This window comes from Bolinopsis microptera, chromosome 13, assembly GCF_026151205.1.
Source record: "Bolinopsis microptera isolate Bmic1 chromosome 13, MBARI_Bmic_1.0, whole genome shotgun sequence".
In the NCBI taxonomy this organism is placed as follows: domain Eukaryota; kingdom Metazoa; phylum Ctenophora; class Tentaculata; order Lobata; family Bolinopsidae; genus Bolinopsis; species Bolinopsis microptera.
Window position 1 is genome coordinate 11,120,383 of NC_087084.1, and position 18,897 is coordinate 11,139,279.

General features: G+C 36.7%; 1 protein-coding gene across 2 annotated transcripts; it reads right to left on the minus strand.

Annotated features, from left to right (window-relative positions):
- Positions 1-4,133: 4,133 nt before the first annotated feature.
- Positions 4,134-11,524, minus strand: LOC134825083 (uncharacterized). Of its 2 annotated transcripts, none has more exons than XM_063837211.1 (10): positions 11,467-11,524; positions 9,710-9,794; positions 9,430-9,566; positions 8,903-9,059; positions 7,688-7,849; positions 6,569-6,672; positions 6,161-6,260; positions 5,961-6,020; positions 5,372-5,479; positions 4,134-5,039 (listed from the first exon to the last, which is right to left on the minus strand). In XM_063837211.1, the coding sequence occupies exons 1-10, from the start codon at positions 11,499-11,501 to the stop codon at positions 4,905-4,907; spliced, it is 1,083 nt and encodes a 360-aa protein (XP_063693281.1). In that variant the 5' UTR covers positions 11,502-11,524; the 3' UTR covers positions 4,134-4,904. The 2 variants fall into 2 exon arrangements, with proteins under 2 accessions (XP_063693281.1, XP_063693282.1); XM_063837212.1 differs by lacking the exon at positions 11,467-11,524 and adding an exon at positions 10,243-10,344 and having other exon boundaries at positions 4,135-5,039.
- Positions 11,525-18,897: the final 7,373 nt, after the last annotated feature.

Genomic DNA, 18,897 nt, shown 5'->3' on the forward strand with positions numbered 1-18,897 from the left:
AAAAGAATATGATTTCTAAATGTATTGTAAATGACTTTCATTTTTGGAATGTTTCGAAAGAAGTTTTAACAAGAATTGAAGGTACCAGTTATATCAGTAATAAGGAAAAACACAATGATTATCTGTGGTTCCATCCTTATGTAGCAAAGAAACGTTTTATAAATCTTTACTCCACTGGGAAGTATGAATAAATTAAATTTTGTAATGTTGTTTTTATTCATGATTAATATAATTTGATAAATTATTACCTTTAAATTTGATGGAGTGTTGTGCAATGATAGGAAGTGAAAAGTGTTATAGTATTAATGGAGTCAAGATAAGACAAGCTCCAGGGACCTGTTCTAGCTACAACATAGTCTATATATTCATTTGTAAATTATGTCCATCTCCTTTCTGCTATGTTGGACGTACCATTAGGACTCTGCATGAAAGAGTAACCGAACATAGAGCTAACTATTATAAATTATTGAAAGACCCTTCCTTAAAACTTAGTGATGATTTTATATCTGATGATAGTGACACCTATAGTTTAGCAGCTCACCTTATAGACTCACATAACCTTTCCAATAGACCTGATTTTGATGCTTCTTATAATGTTTTTTATCCTAAAGAATTCTAGTCCTAGTAATTTAGAAGTTAACGAACATCTACTTATACAAAAACTCAGAACTTTGAAACCACATGGTATTAATTCATGTGATCCTTTTGGTATGCCACTTTTATTTGAAAATAAAACTTTTGACAATGGTCCTTAAATTATTTCACCCTTAATGCAGGGACTAGTATATTTTTTTCCGACTAGTTGGGGCCTCACAACCCCCCATACCCGAGTGCTTCCCATTCCATTTTTGAGAGTTTGGCTTCTTTTTACAGCTAACATCCTTTAGTTCAATTTATAGTTTTCTGATATAATTGGAGTATTAACCCTTATCTTTATTAGGTACTGAAGATGTCCGAAAATGTTTTACCAATGATGTTATAAAGATTTTGTTGGAATTTTTAAACTCATTCGTTGTCTAACTGTGGGAACTATTGATTCTTAAATTTGATGGAGAAATAGTTATTTTTCCATGTAGTGTGATGATACTTTGTAGACATTAGTGATGATGTTATGTCATAATTTTTACTTTATTTTACTTTACTTTAGCATTATGAGTTATCATGTAGAAAGGAAGCCATTCTCATTGTATTGCTCAATTCTATCTAAAGATTTTATATGAAGACCAACTAAAATCTGGAGCACCATAGCACCAAAACTCAAGCTTCTTGACTACTTTATAAAATAAGCGTTTATAAAAACTAAGCCTGGGGTCCCCAGGTAATGCAAAGTATAATTTTTAATCCACTTTTTCTTGTTGAAGAACGTTTTAAATTACGAACACTAAGCCTAGGGTTCCAACTGTATTATTAAGCAAAGCAAGGTTTAGCCAGGGAAACACCTGGAGTGTAACCATTAAATATAGGGCAAAATGACACACTGAGCGCCGCCCCGTAACTAAATTTAGGTGATCAGCTAAAAGTTGCCGGATGTAATAAAATCAATTAAACCCACATAACATTCGTAAACAGCAAATAATTGGCCAATGTTTTAATTACCTAATCTTAGGCTTGGTCACGATCATCAATATAATATTAACTTAATATTTAAATAGCTTATACAGTAAAGTAAAGTAAAGTAAAATTTATGACATCACATCATCACACAAGTCTACAAAATATCATCGCACTATGTGAAAAAATATATAATAAATATTTCCCCACCAACATTAATTATTTATCAAATACAATATTTTAAAACATTATCGAAACATTATCCTATTTTAAAAACCTAATCAAACTTCCCAGTGGAATAAAGATTTATATAACGCTTCTTTGTCACATATGGATGAAACCAAAGATAATCGTTATGTTTCTCTTTATTACTGACATAACTGGCTGATCCCTCAATTATTACTAAAACTTCATTAGAAACATTCTAAAAAAAGCAATCATTTGTAATACTTTTAGAAATCATGTTTTTCTTAAATCCTTCTAATTTAATTTTAAAGCCTAAAACTTTCACAGAGTTCTTGACGTTCGGATGAGAAAAGACTTTTGGATATTTTTGATTTTAGTTAAACTTCTACTACATCTGTTGCTTGAAGTTGAAACAAGATTAAGACTAGATCTGCTAATTCTAAACATCCCCGATCCTCAATCAGTCAAACCACTTGTTACTTTAATTAAAAGCTTCTATGAAGTATGAGGTCCCAACGTACTCGCCGCTCTGCCAGCGTTGTCAAATTGAGGATTTCCAGTCTACAGCTGAAAGGAAAAGTACCCACCTCATTATTATATTAATCAGACGCTCTTTGGAGCCTACATTTATTTGTTTTTAGTCTTTTTTTGATAATGTACTGACCGAGCGTTCGGGTCAAAATATAATATTTCAAAAATAACTGCGCGTGCTACTTCGAAAAATTTAAACTAGTACCGTTCGTTAAATTTTTTTTACTTAAATATTAAAAGAAACTTAAAAAAGAGAGCCGCGCGCCGTTCCCTCTGCGCGGCGTCTTGCATATCCATTATAGAATAGAAGCAAACAATGAACTTTTTAAGTAAAAGGCAAAGGTCACCAGGCCATGGCAAAATTTAAAATCTAGCTGAGGTCCTCAAGGTTTTATTTAACTGTTAAAGTAACCATTAGGCTACGCATATTGTGTATTAAAAGAGTACGCACTGTACGTGCGCTTAATCATTAATTCACAAACGCCGTCGCCCGTTGTGTATATTATTGGAAAATGCGCGCTGTTGCAAGCGCACAAGCTGGCTTTGGCTACGTAATGTTTTCCTGGGGACCTCAGGCTATTATGTTCATAAACATAAATAGAGATTAGGCGGAATGACAGGCTGAGCGCGCGCGGCCCAGCAACGTTATTTAAGTTAAAGTTTTTATAATATTGATGATCACGATTTTTCGCCTCACTTGTTAGTTCACGTTTTGGGGTTGTTTGATTTTTTACCTAAGGTCGCGGCTGCAGTCAGTGATCAAAAACAATTAACACGCTCGTGGAGGTTAAAAATGGTTTGTAAACCAACGAGCAGAGCTGGGTTTGCTCTAACCAGAGCCCTCTCGCTTGCAGTAGCGCGCGACCACCGTGAAACAAGCGCATCACGCAGTACGCGTAGACACATGGCTACGTGAAGAGCTCGGTTACTTCTAATTACAATTTTGCGCAGAAAAAAAATTTCAATGATTGCGATTCGACCCCGGAAACGGCCTTACTGTTTACTGGTAGGGGCCTAACTTTGAAAATAAAAGAGATAGAAACGTCTGGCCGGTTTTCAACAAAATATTCGCCTTGTAAAAATAACTTTTCCTCCCCAGGAGGAAATTTAAAAACAACGCAGATTTTGAATTATCGCGAAAAGTTTTATTTTGGGCTTTATAAAAGTGCGCAGCTTTAACTTTGCGGATTTTTGTTATCTGATTGGCTGAATCGTATCACGTGGTACGTGGTGCAATTGCATTCTTTGAATAATTGAAGCGTGCAAATGCAATGAACTTGACATACGTTGCATGCCACTTTTCGCGCGCGAAGCGCGCGCCGCCGAAGGCGGAAAAATATAATATCTCTGATATTTGTGATACGTAACATGTATCAACAATGAGCTAACGAGCGCGCGCCGCGCGCGTGCAGAGTTCAGCAAGCTGTGAAGACGCAATCACTTGTAGTAATAGCGCCATCCAGTAAGGTCTGCTGGGGATTGAGGACTCTAAGCTTATTTTATTTTTGAAAGGAATTATTTATAATTGTAATGTTATTTGTAGCGTAATGCACTACTGGGCCCGGCTGCGCCGCGCATAAAATAATTCTTCTCGCAATTCTTCTCGGCAAAATACACCATTGGTCCATTGGGCCTTGCCGAGCTGAAAAGAATTGATATCGTGAAATGTGAATTAGTCATGTTACGCGCGTACGTTAATTGCTTATACACTAGGCACTTTGTATATATAATTAAAAGATTTTTTCGAATAACCGCGATGAATTGAATTGTTTCATTGCATTTTTTGTCTTCTTTTTAAGTTAATTAACTTTGCTTTGATTATTCGTTAATTAAATCAGCGACAAGCGCAATAACAAAGGCAAATGTATTGGAATGACGAAATATTTTAGTTTTTTACTTTTGATCTCACATGCACAAATTTATAAATAAATTGTAAATGTTAAATAAATTTAAAGTTTTCACACTAACACTATGTAAATTTAAATTAATGTTGAAACCGCTAAAAACAAATAAAGTTTAAGTAATCGCGTCGCAAATCGTGAATCGTGAATTTCTGACATCTTGAAATACTTAATATTATTGTCTGGATTGTAAATCTAAATTAAAAGTTTAATTTAATTCGTCAAGCTAAGTTTTTTTGACTTCATGCGTAATACTAGTATACTAAATTACTTAATTGAATTGAGTAACACTACAAATCTATTGTTCAAATGTTAGATTTAGGAATTTAAAAAAATTATTAGTTAAGCTTTAACACGGCACAATTTGACAATGCCTTTCTGATCACTTTCATTTATCAATTGTATTGTTTAGATCCGATAACGGATGCAGGTTTTTGCAAAAGATTGTGACCAAAAAGGGCACGTCGAGATTAAAATAATTCTGTTGCAAACGATTAACTCCAGTTTATCTGACTGCTAGCAGTTCTTGGTTTCACTGTCTAACACTTTGTTTAACACGTGAGGGATTATCTGCACGTGACTTGTTTGTTAATGGTTGATGTTCTACAGGCTGCAATCGCCTAGTAACTATCCTGCTAGCTACACGTTGTATACCTCTCTCGTGCGCGCGAAAAGAGGTTGCAACGTGTGTCAATATCTATCACCTAGCAACTAGGTTGTTCCCGGTGTAGCTGGTCAGTAAAGTGGAGTCTGCCGAGTAAAAGTGTTCTGATTCCGAGGAGTGTTGTCTACGTCACCACACGACTGTTTCTTGAATTCTGACTCTGCGATTCTCAGCCGCTCCTGTGCTAGCTCCTGCGATCTCTGCATCTGAATAAGTTCAGGTTAGAATATCAGACCATAAGTACAGTAATTTTTGTTAAGTTTTGTAATGCATAAGTTTCCACTGCTAGGTCTGATAACTTGTAAAGACACAGTTTGGAGTCCTAGCGGTAACTTAAACTAATTGTAGCTAGCTAGTGGTAGCTAGCTTGGTGTTAGTACAAGAAGAGTCCTTGTTCTTGATCTGTTGACATTCCGCCACTGTTGGACCAGCGTTATTCGTAATAAACTAATAAGGGTCCGTAAAATAGTTTAAACTTGTATAATGTCGGTTCAATATGGTGTTGATGAGGCAAAAACGAAAATTATTGCTAACTAACTTGGTTCCGTTTTTGAAGTCTATTCGTTACATCGGTGAGGATGTTTTTAAGGAAATTCAATGCTTTCTGTGCTTGTTGTAGACAGGCTACCATACCATAGTCGTACACCTGTAATAGATTATGCTCTGACAATGTGCTACAACGTGATGTAGATTTAAAACAATAGCAAATGACCCAGACACCATAGTGATTTATTTTTAAAACCACTACGTATAGGGAAATGTGTTGCGGTGAAATATTCTATTGGCTAAACTTTATAATTGGTTATAAATGGAAATCGTTTTTGTTCATTATTTACCAAGATGCTCAATTATTTGAATTAATGCTAAGAGGTAAAAATTATAGTGAATTTGAAATAGGTTTGAGAAGTGTCCAAATAATAAAAGTATAAAAATTATATTTAAATATCTAACCTAATTATACTAAATTATCTAACCTAATTAAATTTAATTATCTAACCTAATTATGATTATCTAACCTAATTATGTTTAATTATCTAACCTAATTATGATTATCTAACCTAATTATGTTTAATTATCTAACCTAATTATGTTTAATTATCTAACCTAATTATGTTTAATTATCTAACCTTAGTAACATCACTGTTCATGGGGGCAATAAATCTTTTACACAGCTCTTCAAGGCGCACCTAGAGGTTTTAGTTATTTATAACTGTACACAATTATTATTATCTACAAGCACATTACTATTAAAGTATTGTAGATAATCCTTTCTCAATTATAGATAAGCTAAGACTTGTAATAAGGCTTATGGCTATACTTTATTTACCTTGACCTCCAGGAGTCCCTCGTGAATCATTTCCTGACCCTCAGTGAGTTTACTACGCTTCCAAGTCCACTTCTTCGTACTTGCGTAATTGTACTTCGTACTGAATGAGGAACGAAATGATAAAAATAGAGTTGAGAATCAGAGAATAAACAATAATACCAGTTTAGATTTATAAATAAGTTGGAGTGACATTAACCTTATCAGTAAAGTATTGGTTGAAAGATAGAGGCGTAGGGGTTCATGGTTTAACTCTACTAAAACTGGTAAGAAGTTTCAACAACGTTTTGATGATCATTAATTAGTAATTAAATAATTAGCAAATTAATTAGTAATGAGTTAATTGATCAGTAATTAGCTGGTTAATTAGTAATTAGTTGATTAATCAGTAAATTAGTTGATTTCACCCACCTCTCATATCTATCCCAGAGACGAGCCACGTCCATTATCTCGTCTCTTAGTTTAGGGAACACATTACAGATCTGCAGGAGAGTCGCAACATCCAGAGCACACACCTTGAGATTACAGTATTAGTATAATTGGTTAATTAGAGGTCTATATTTTTATTTTATTTTTAAAATTTTTTAAAGAGAGGCTGGGCCAAGTTAGTCCACGAGAGGATAGCATTGAGATGCTCTGCCTACCTCTGGGCTGTGGCAACCCTGGGGAAGGTTGCTGGTGAAATCAGAGTGAATGGTGGAGGATTGTTTAAAAAGTGACATGAGTCAAAATGATACGCTTAAGTGCCAGCTGGGTTTGGAAAAGCTTAAAAAGAGACGAGACAGCATAATATGAGTTAATACTCTAAGTCACCCCGGTCTGATCCAGCTCTTCCGGCACAATTAAGCGTTTGGTGCGGTTTGCGAAATTGACAATCGTGGTGATGTGTTGGTTGTCGAATATGTCATTGACAGAGAGGTAGTAGTCCTGGAAATATTGACCTCTAATTTGGGCAATAGCCGGACACTGTCCAAGGAAGTGTGAGACAGTTTCCTCTCCGTCGCCGCACATAGGACAAGCACTGGTGTTTGATTTGCAAATGGTGTGAAGGTGTTTGTTTAAGCCACAGTGACCCGTGATGAGGTGAACTGCAGTTCTGTAATCTTGTCTGTTGTTGCTGAGTGTAGTGTTGAGGTTTTTGATGATGTTGGCGTGCTTGTGGCTGAGTGTCAGTTTGGTGTGTCTGGGACCATCAGCTAACCAAGTTTCCTGATTCAATCTGTTGACTTTGTTGTCGATTTTAGAGGTCTATATGTCACACTAGAAACATTCCTTGTGTTTGATAATAGAGTTTGGGGAAAATGTTACAGATCTACATTACAGATCTACGTTACAAATCTGGTGAAATAAACGTTTAACTTTTAAAATGAATTTGTACGTTAAGTGTTAATTTTTAACTTCAACAATTAATTCTAACTTGATAACATATCGTCACAGTCGCGAGTAAAAACCGCTTTTGAGCACACAACGATAAATCATATCAAAAAATGAACATCAAAATATAGAACTTAATTAAACCAGTCGTATTACCTGTAGAAAATTAATGAGATATTCATCATTCTGGAGGAAGTTATCGAGACAGTTGAGGTTGGGTCTTGATTCCCGTGGTACAGAACCCTGACGCCGGTAGTGCTCGAATAGTATCCGCGAGATGTCCTCAGGGGTGGGCGGTGTGGTTGCTGTTTGGTTCATCTGAAAAGTGGGAAATATAATTAAACGGTATGCAAGTTCGTTATCTAATAATGATTAATGGATACCGAATACTCTGTATCATGATTCATCCAGTGCATCTTATTTTATGGCACTTAATTTTAATTGAGATAAGTAATACCACACAGCGTTAATTGTTTATAATTATTTAAACCATTCTGTGTAATGAGTGTTATTGAGGTCTGGCGAGTGGGGGATAATAATTGCAATAAAAGAATAAAACTATATAAGAATTAGTCCGAATAATGCACAGTCGCTAATGAGGTGGAATTCTCGATAATTCTTTACCGGTTTACCCTATATATAATTGCTAAAAGTATATAATTACTGAAAGTATTAAATAGACGAAAAATAAAAGGTGGTGTGTTTTGGTTAACAATTCCCACTCATCAGGAGACTCCATTAAAATAGTCAATATATTTATATGACCACATGTCTGAGTAATGGTGAGCCATTATATTTACGCAGTGGATGGTGAAGCCGAGTATTTTAGACATTGTGATCTGCAATATTTTCTATGAGGGAGGTTTGTTTTCATACTGCAGACTTCTGGCAGACAAGAGCAAATGTAAAGAAATGGAACTTATTATATTGACCATGTTACTGATTATATTGTTAACGTTCAATAACAAAAAGCAGAATAAAGTTTGAAGTTGACCACGATATTCATTACTGAGATGATACAGCTTAAAACCCTGATTTATCGCAGCTTCTTCCTTTCTTCAAAATCCCGCAGTAAATCGGGGTTTTACTGTACAATTACATTGCAAATGTTTAACTATCCAGGTCCTTATTCTGCACTATCAGATTACTCCTCTAGGTAATTGTTCGGCTCAACATTACATTTACAAAAATTTACATTCAATGGGTACTTATCCTTCTTAACATCTAATAAAGTTCTGAGAGGGCCTTCATCAGTGTTTTGGTGAAATTATCATACCAAAATCATAAAAGGAAACCGTAGATGGAAAACACTACGACGGAAGATTGATAATGATAATTAGTTGTTAATTAATTAATCAAATTAACAGTTACCGGTAGAGACTCGGAGATGATGGAATTAGAATTACTGTTATCAGAAAATCTCTGTAAAGCGAGGCTGGGTGAGATTGGAGACACATCGTTACCATTGTTACCATGATTACGGGTGGGGCTGTCCTCGGTATTTTGGTGAAATGCACCGTTTTCTGTCCTGGATAGAGAAAGTGAGGTTCGTGAACTTGGTTTTTAAGGACAATAGAAACAGCCGTAAGTTAAGTAACGCCCCTAATGTTTGATGGAGGGTTCATAATAGGACTAATTTTCGTAGAAATTCTGTCGAATCACATGGAATTGAGGCCTCTACTATCTACATTAGAGTCTTCAACTTTGTAGCTCTGTAGCTGAACATGCTGAATTTGTAAACGGACACTTTCTTAAAACTATAGTTTGATCTACATTCTGACGAATTTACTCTGAGCCGGATATGCTAATTTCCAAATAAGTCTAATCGTTATAAAGATCCGCACGATATGAATCTATAGATTCTCTGATAAGTCAGATAAAAAGCAGATATAACTCACAATCTGTAGGCCTCATTTCCGTTCTGGGTGGACCTCTGTCTTTTCAGCTGTTCCAGCAGCATTGAAATTCTGTCAGGTTGTTTACTGAAGATATCTACCCAAATAGCTTGGGCTTCTGTCATAAACTGGTCGTAATTCTGCGGGAATTTGCTTATTATAAGTGATAGTTAAGAGTTTTTCTTGGAACTTTCATAAGGAAATAAATGGAGACACTTATTACTGAACTATTAAATAGAATTTAAATAATCAACTGAAGATGGTAATAATAAGAATATCTTACAGATTTGGCTCCAAGCTGCCATAGTAGGTCCACTACTTGCATATAGTTCTGGATATTTTCATCTGCTGTCGAGTCCGTCTCTGTTCTGAAATATTTGTATTAGTCTATAACTTTTATGTTACTGTGTAAGTTATAAAGTGTGTGGATTTCTTGACAATTTAGCGTTTTCAATAAAATAATTTTCACATTTGGTAAAAACTAAAGTTTCGCAGGCGTCTCAAAATTCAAAGTTGGAATTGAAGAAACAGAGATCCTATAAATCGATTGAAACTGACATATTCCGCTAAAGTTTGCCCAGTTCAAGATTTAACCCATGGGGATTCTTCATGAGAATTTATAACAACAAATTCTATCATTATATCGAAGTACTGGTAAACTACACCGACACGAATTTGATATTTTTGAAACAAAAATTGTATTGTTACGCGATCGTGATACTAAAGATAATTATTTTCCGTAAAGGCAGATATAAAATTAAGATCACTATTTCATCTAATTTAAAAAGAGATGAAATCATAATATATTATAATCACCTTAAAGTTTCCATCTTTTTCTCGTGACGTTAAACAAATAACAAACAGGAAAACTTCTTTAACAAAACTTGTTTAACTTAGAATGGGATAGGACAAAATTAAGAAATTATCGCACAAAAATGAAGAAATGCTTCCCGGTTAGTAAGCAAATATTTGAGTATAATACCGTCTAATCAAAATAACTACAGCCCTGCCCAGTTACAAATTAAACCAAAGAATTTGCTCCCTCAATCAACAGGGCGCCGTTAATCTTAGCCCAATATATATTTCTTCAATTCCCTCATTGAATACATATCAACTTTGAAATTGTTGTGCTATTGTTGTACTCGTAAAGTGCTGGCTATTGTTTACCGGAGAAATCTTTGGTACATAAAATTATAACTAAAATTAAACATTGTGTTTTCATTAATGATCTATATTCTTAAGGATCCAGATGGAGCCACAAGCAGAGGAAAAATGCAAATAGTGGTTGCTATAGCAATAGAATTCCATCGGCGAAATAACGCGTGCCATGAGTCACAAAGATATGAGACGACATCACGCCGTCTTGCTCGCCGTTTGATAAAATACACGGTGGATATGATCACGTGATAAAAGTATAACACAGACACTATGGTAGGGTAGACGATTAACTGTTCAGTGGGTAGAGTGTACCTACCCTGTAGGGGCTGTAATTACAGGGGGTTTGTTAATATAAAGTCCAGGAGGGCTCCTCCTCCACTATTTTAGTTATACACTACAGTAATCAGCAGCAGATAAGTTAGTTAATTGCTTCTTTGTGTGGTGGGAGTAAGGGTAGAGAAATAATAACGCCCCGGGAAGTATAACACTTCATAAATATAACGCAATATTACGTGCCGACTACCCGTGATCAAATGCTCTAAATTCCATTTTATATCAAATTTTAATTTAATTTGTATCACATTAAAATCGCCATCTTGGCGGATAGATCAAAGTTGGTTACGGAAGTTGAACAATCAACATTCTTTACGTCTTGAAAGCAAAGAAAACTGTCTAAATTTTCCGTAAAAAAAGCTTTGTGAATCAAATCCAAGTAGTGACCAGAAATCACGTTTGTAGCAGACAAACTTAGCTTTTCAAATGTTTCCTTGCGTTCAAATAGGCAAAAAATCGTTCAAACAGGGGATACAGATCTTTATTGCTAATAATAAGCTGTTATTCATAGTAATACAAGTGTAAAGGAACTATTAAAAAAGGCCTCACCTCACTATTTCTGATTGTAATTGGGTCTGCGCCATCTGTATCAGCTGTTCAAACCTAACTGAAAAGTGAAAGTGTTAATTTTACGATGATTGCAAAAAATAACGATGAACAGTTTTTAAGTTATGGCTAAGCATCAGTAAAAGAGCAAAAGCAAATGAAATGCAAAATGGTGGCGACTCGGAAATTCTAAGTTTGGACGGAACCTTGCCTATCTAACAGTTGAAAACTGTAAGCGGTACAATTTTGAGGGGTAAAATGATCCTTCACCAAAGCAAAAATGTGAGAAAGAACGTGTCTGAGTTGGCTTTTCCATCACAACCATGATATTGGCAAAATTAAATTGCTAAATTTTGATAAATTTCAAACTAAGACAATAAGTTGTTACAATTCATTTCTCTGCTGTTTCTTAGTTTCTTTGTCCAAGAAAATGAGCTATTGTTGGAACAAAGAAATTTAAAGGAACTGTCTGTATTATAAAGGAGTAAGATTGATAAAGGAGTAAGATTGTTTTAATTAAAATCTGATCACAGGATAGAATGAACAATTTCTATTGAGTAACGAGAAGGGCGACCAGATTGTCGTTATATACTGAATTTTTATCTGGAAACTAAATACTCTTATTTCCTGTGAAGTATATCAAATGAATTGCCGGCATGATAATTTTTTGGCTCTCAATATAATATAGCAAGCATGTCAATTTAATAACGTACATATTATAGTGATTACTATTAGTAGTTAAATTTCAAACCAATCAGTCAGTCGACAACGTTTTACGAATAGATCTGCTCTGTTTCTGTTAACGATTGAATCCTATGATAACCCTTAAATAACAGTATATAATTCTAGTATACGAATAAAAGCTAATACTGTAATAGAAAAAGAGATTTTTCAGATTCCCACATATTGCCTGGTAGCTGTCTACCCTTATCTGAACCAATCAGACCACTTTGTCTTACCCGGACCAGTGATAGCCTATAAAACAAGGTCACGTGACATGATTTAAAAGGTCACGTGACACGCTTTATCGGGCAACTACAAACAAATTATTGCATTTTCATGGCGGATATTCTGAACACAGTTAACTGCACTGAAACTGAGGTTTTTAATCTTATAATTGGCAGCAAGAGTGGTTAAAGCTTACTATAAAACATGGTCACGTGACATGATGCGTTAGCTCTCACTTACCACCGTGTTTCTTTTTTAATCGGCTAACTTGTGTGATTATCAAGTTTTATTAGGCTAAGTTCTTAAAGCACTGTTGAAAGTCGATAGGGTTTCAGTCTTCAGATCGGGAATGTTATGTGAACATGCCATATTATTCAAGAGTGGTTAACTCCTATACTTACCACTGTGTTTATTTTTAAGCGGCAGAGTTGTGTGATTATCTACAGAAACAGAAAACATCGTCTGTACTTATCCTTTTACTAAGATGCTGTTTTTACAGGTTTATTAACGTTTCTACAGATTTCGTTAGGTAGAAATGCAGCCATGTACGATGAAAGAACACGAATATGAGGACTCAAATGGAAGTGGCTGCTATTATTGCAGGAAGTCTGTAAAGAATAAAGATGATATCTATTTTTAGAAGGTCAACACGCCAGGAAATAATCACCGTAAAATACTTTGAAATCAGACGATATCACCATATCAAAATACCACTAAAACTAATACTTGAGAAACCTGGCTTGAAAATTGAAAACTGATAAAAAAGACCATTTTATTTAAAAATAATACGTATCTAATATCTTACAGAGGTTTTAATAAATTATTAAAATCTCTGTGTATTATAAATACTTTAATAAATATGTGCCACACGAATTTCTTCCCTTGACCGTTACACTGAAATGGCGACAAGCGACGAAACATGATTACATAATATAATATGCTTGTTTCATCGCGATGATATAGGTTTAACTGAAAAGTGGCACACTAGATGCGATATAATACATGTCACATGCCTATACAGGTTTATATATATCTTGTCATTTTACTTATAACTTTATAACCAATCAATAAGATAGCGGGTGAAGCATCTTGTAAGCTGAAGAAAACACGTTGGGATACTGATAAGTTGATTTTTCTGAAGAGAGAAGGAGATTGGTGACAAGGTGACACGTGACGAGGTGACACGTGACGAGGTGACACGTGTTCCCTGAGCACATATCACTCTGAACATTGAACACGTGATGTGTGTCACGTGAGGTGTGTTCGGAGGCTAGTGAGGGTAGTTGTGTTAGAAGAGAGTGATATACTTGTAGTGTATTGGAGAAGAGAGAGAGAGAGAGAGAGAGAGAGAGAGAGAGAGAGAGAGAGAGAGAGAGAGAGAGAGAGAGAGAGAGAGAGAGAGAGAGAGAGAGAGAGAGAGAGAGAGAGAGAGAGAGAGAGAGAGAGAGAGAGAGAGAGAGAGAGAGAGAGAGAGAGAGAGAGAGAGAGAGAGAGAGAGAGAGAGAGAGAGAGAGAGAGAGAGAGAGAGAGAGAGAGAGAGAGAGAGAGAGAGAGAGAGAGAGAGAGAGAGAGAGAGAGAGAGAGAGAGAGAGAGAGAGAGAGAGAGAGAGAGAGAGAGAGAGAGAGAGAGAGAGAGAGAGAGAGAGAGAGAGAGAGAGAGAGAGAGAGAGAGAGAGAGAGAGAGAGAGAGAGAGAGAGAGAGAGAGAGAGAGAGAGAGAGAGAGAGAGAGAGAGAGAGAGAGAGAGAGAGAGAGAGAGAGAGAGAGAGAGAGAGAGAGAGAGGAGAGAGAGAGAGAGAGAGAGAGAGAGAGAGAGAGAGAGAGTAGTTGTTGAAGAGAGACGTGGCTGTGACAAATTGATATATTGTGGCGTAAACTTATCAGTTGAGGAAAAGACGATTATATCATAGTTTTATTAGTGGAGAAGGTTGTTAAGATGATTATCATGATTATCTGTTGGACTCGAAGGGAAATACACAATACGAGGCTTGAAATCTTTGTAAAAAACTACATCATAAGAGCCTCAAATTATTTATTATATAGTAGCGATTAAAGTAATATTATCATGATTATCAGTAGAAACTAGCAAACTAAAATAGAATGTCAGAGTTCAGACGTCCGTTAGTTTTGAAAAGCCGCTGCTGCGATGTTATCTCCTACTAACCCAAAGCAAAAATATGAGACATTACCATGGTAATCAGTAGAAAAGGTTGCTAAGATAAGATAACCTGCGAGATAAAACTGGACCCTTATCTGATATGATACTTACTATAAGACGAGCAATAAAAGTAAATTATTATCATAAGTGCCGACAGTTTTTGTTTATACTGCTATATGTAATACTGAATGAGTCCCTTTAAACGGCTAATTCGGGAGCTATATAGCTTGGATTGTTCAAGCTGTGATACCAGGTCAAAAATAATTAAGAATAGAGAAAATATAAGGAAAAAACAATTAAGAATAAAACTTGTTTAGAGAAAATATAAATACGGCAAAACTGACATTTTAACCAACATTGGTAACCTTGGTAACCTCTCACAGCCAAACCAGGACACTAGAGCAAAATCATACGGATTCTTAGTCTCCTCTCGTGATGGCTCGTTTGGTACCAAAGTGTTTAAGTTTGGAGGTTTTTTCACGTTTATGTCCCCATGTGCTAGGCCGTGGAAAGTGTCTCCATAAAGCTAAATTAGAATCCGTATAAATTTGTCCCGTACTTTATAGAATTGTGAAGTCATGGTCGTGAGGTGTCGCCAAGCATATGGAGCATTTTAAATCTTCAGATAAAGTTAAAAATTGTGATTTCGGAACTTTGTGGCCCGTTATAGATTCGGATACTGGCGGGGGGAGGTAAACCATAATTTTCTGTCACGTGACGGCGATGATTCACATACTATAGTTCGACAACTGAATTAGTTCGCTAGAATTCACCCCTGCCGAACTTCTGTACTATACATGTTTAGTAACAAGTTTGACAGATACTTTCCCCCATTTACTGCCTTGTGATCCATCAGATCACGAACTGATCATGAGGCAATCAGGTATAATTGATGAGGACCATAAATACCATACAGGCATTTGATTGGGATAACAAGCTCGCATGCTGAGATGGTATATAAATTATAAGCCCATGAACTACAGTACCAACTACCAGTACTAGTTCTGATTCAACATTTATAGTCATTCCTTTTTACTTTTTGCGACAAGTAAAAATGCTCCTTTTAAGGAATAGGAAATGTTCGACGTTTCAATGACGATGTTGTGACATTAAAACGTCGACCATTACCTAGTTCTAAAAAAGAGTATTTTTCTTTCTCGCAATAAAAAGGATCAGTAGAAATTTTGGCATCAGAATAATTAATAAACAACGTTACAGGTTTAAACTCCAGCTTAAAGATGTATTAAGTACCCTAGTTCGACAGTCGAAATTCAGTACGTGTCGAACTGGAGTCCAGGTAGCGTACTCTAGGTCGACATAGTCGAACTTTAGGGTTTTTTGAACTAGAGTACGTGCTGAACTAGAGTACGTGTTGAACTAGGGTACGTGTTGAACTAGAGTACGTGTTGAACTAGGGCACGTGTTGAACTAGAGTACGTGTTGAACTAGGGTACGTGTTGAACTAAAGTACGTGTTGAACTAGGGTACGTGTTGAACTAGGGTACGTGTTGAACTAGGGTACGTGTTGAACTAGGGTACGTGTTGAACTAGGGTACGTGTTGAACTAGGGTACGTGTTGAACTAGAGTACGTGTTGAACTAGGGTACGTGTTGAACTAGGGTACGTGTTGAACTAGAGTACGTGTTGAACTAGAGTACGTGTTGAACTAGGGTACGTGTTGAACTAGGGTACGTGTTGAACTAGGGTACGTGTTGAACTAGAGTACGTGTTGAACTAGAGTACGTGTTGAACTAAAGTACGTGTACCAACGGTGATTGACCAATCGAAACCCACAAGTACCATCAAGGATCTAGTGGAAGTTGGAACCGCACCAGTGAATCAAAATAATATTTCCGCTGCTAGTTTGGGTCTATGATAGTTTTAGCAGATATTTTACTTACCAATACCTGCATTACTAATTGAGTAACAAATTGTAAAATGGCTGTTCTTGTCGTTTCCCCCTCCGTCCAATACATTTCCTTTGAAAACTGGGGAAAGTTAGTCTTATACTTATAGTTATAAACATTATAAGAAAGAATGAATTCTCACCCTTGTTCTGTAGTTCTGTAGTTCTGTAAGGACGATGTATCCAAGAAGTAGTGCAAGTTGACACAGACCGATTCATCAGCGCTGAACAGTGAAGATACCATACGAGGAGCTGAAATGAACAGTATAATGGTTTGTTAATTTATATTGAAAAATAGGCTATTTGTAGTTAATGAATACCTTAGTCGGTAATATTATGGGGGGTATAATTTGGTCCTTTTTGGGCCAAAGAACCATATTTATAAATATAACAGTCCATATTTTTACCCCCCATAATTTAACCCCCCGAGTCAAATTTTGGTATTCCTTTTGGTATAACAGTCATAATTGATAATATGCTTAACGTTTCTTTCATTGATCACGTCCAGAAGTATGCTTACGTTATTGTTTGCTGAATTGAAGCTATAGTTCTGGTTCGAAAAGTCCGATTTGTCTACTATTCCCCCATCCTTTCAATCTGAGGGGTTTACTAGGGACAATTTCAATTTAAATTTCAGATCAGCAACTTCAGATGAATAATACAAGTTCATGTGGTTATAATTGCGAACAAAATTTGACCAATATTTTCGATTTGAGATTTTTTCACGAAAGCAAAATCGTAATTAAAATTGTGGGGGTCAAATTTGGTTCTTTTTTGGCCATAGAACCAAATTTATAACAGTCCATATTTTTAACACCCATAATATTACCGACTAAGGTAATCATGTAAGACACAGGAGCTGCTGGAAAAGTAATCTACAAAGGTGGACCAAAATGCACTTAGTATAGTACAACCTAGGTCTGAATATTTATTGAAGATTCCACGAGAGCGTACCTACTGCTCTCGAAACATGATCATACCTGGTTAGCCAGGGGAACCGAGCTAGTACTTACCTCCATCATGTCCTCCTTCAGGTCTCATCAGGGTCTCGGACTCGTAACGTTCCACTAATATAGTGACACCCAACATCAGTGAACCGGTGTGTTAGTTACCCCGCGGTAATATACGTGGAGTCACAAAGACTCTTGTTAACACTTTCAATGATAATTATAGCTCAGGACCGTTCCTGGCTAGTGACTCTTTAGATCACATACTTATGCTTTCAAGGCTATCGAAATACGCTTATTTAAGGGGTCAGAATGGCGCTTCTGACATCAAGGTAAATATACTATATAATATAGAGTATTGGATACAGACAATAGTTCACGATAGGATATAAATTTAACACGTTGTAATCTATAAGCCTCTCTAGGAGTACTCACCCAGTAGTCGACCCTCAGAACAGGTAAATATAAGAATAAAAAAAGAAAATAGCATCTGCCTCTTAATTACTTTCCTAGTATAAATATAATCGTCACCACTTTGCAGTCCTTCGGAATGCGATGAGCTTCAGCATTGGTCGCCGCCGACGGCTCGTTCATCAGATCTACCACAACGATTTACGAGTGCATCTGAGAATTTGTTGGCGACCTTCTTCAGTATTCGGGCTGCGACTTCCTCCGGTCGCATTTCTACGCCGCTTGAACCCACGAAGTTCGTTCCGTCCATGTCGTGTGGATACCCGAAATTCTCGAGGACGTCTTGACACAACGCGGCGGACAGACCCATGAACTTCTTCAACTCTCGGATTAAGTCTGCTGCGTTGGTCGCTTGATTTTGTCCCACTTCTTCGGTGGCGAGGTCGAAAGTCGATTTCGTCGTTGCTCCGAGGAAAATCCCACCAAGGGTCAAATTCAATCGTCTCCTCGTCGTCGGTGTCCTCTTCCAATATGATCGGTTGTTTCGGCGCCTCCCCCTCCGTCTGGGTGGCGACCTCCACCGTATTTGGTCCCATTAAGGGAACTTTCCTTATCAGGGCGAACAGGGCGCTCATCTCCTCCTGGCGTCGGTGCGGGAAGTACAGCATAGATCGGGCGGCCCGAATCGCTGTCGCTTGGATGTGTAAGGACCACTCCTCAGGGAGCGCCGTTTCGTCCAGGACTTGCTTGGTCGCTACCAATATCCTCTCATAGGCATCGAGGGGATCAGCCATGCCCGATAACAATATATTCAGGGGAAGTATTCTTTTGACCAGCGACTGGATCAGCTCGACACATTGCTTTTCATTTAGCAGCGTCTTCGGCGTCATGGTATTCATTCTTTGGCCGAGTTGTTCCACCATTTCCCGAAAGCGAGGTAACGGGATTATGAGACTGTGATTGATTTCCTTCATTGTTGGTAACATGACTTATATACTAGGAGGGAGAGGAACAATTAGTCATTACCTTATAATTATTAGATCACGAAGCTTCAGTTTCCAACAA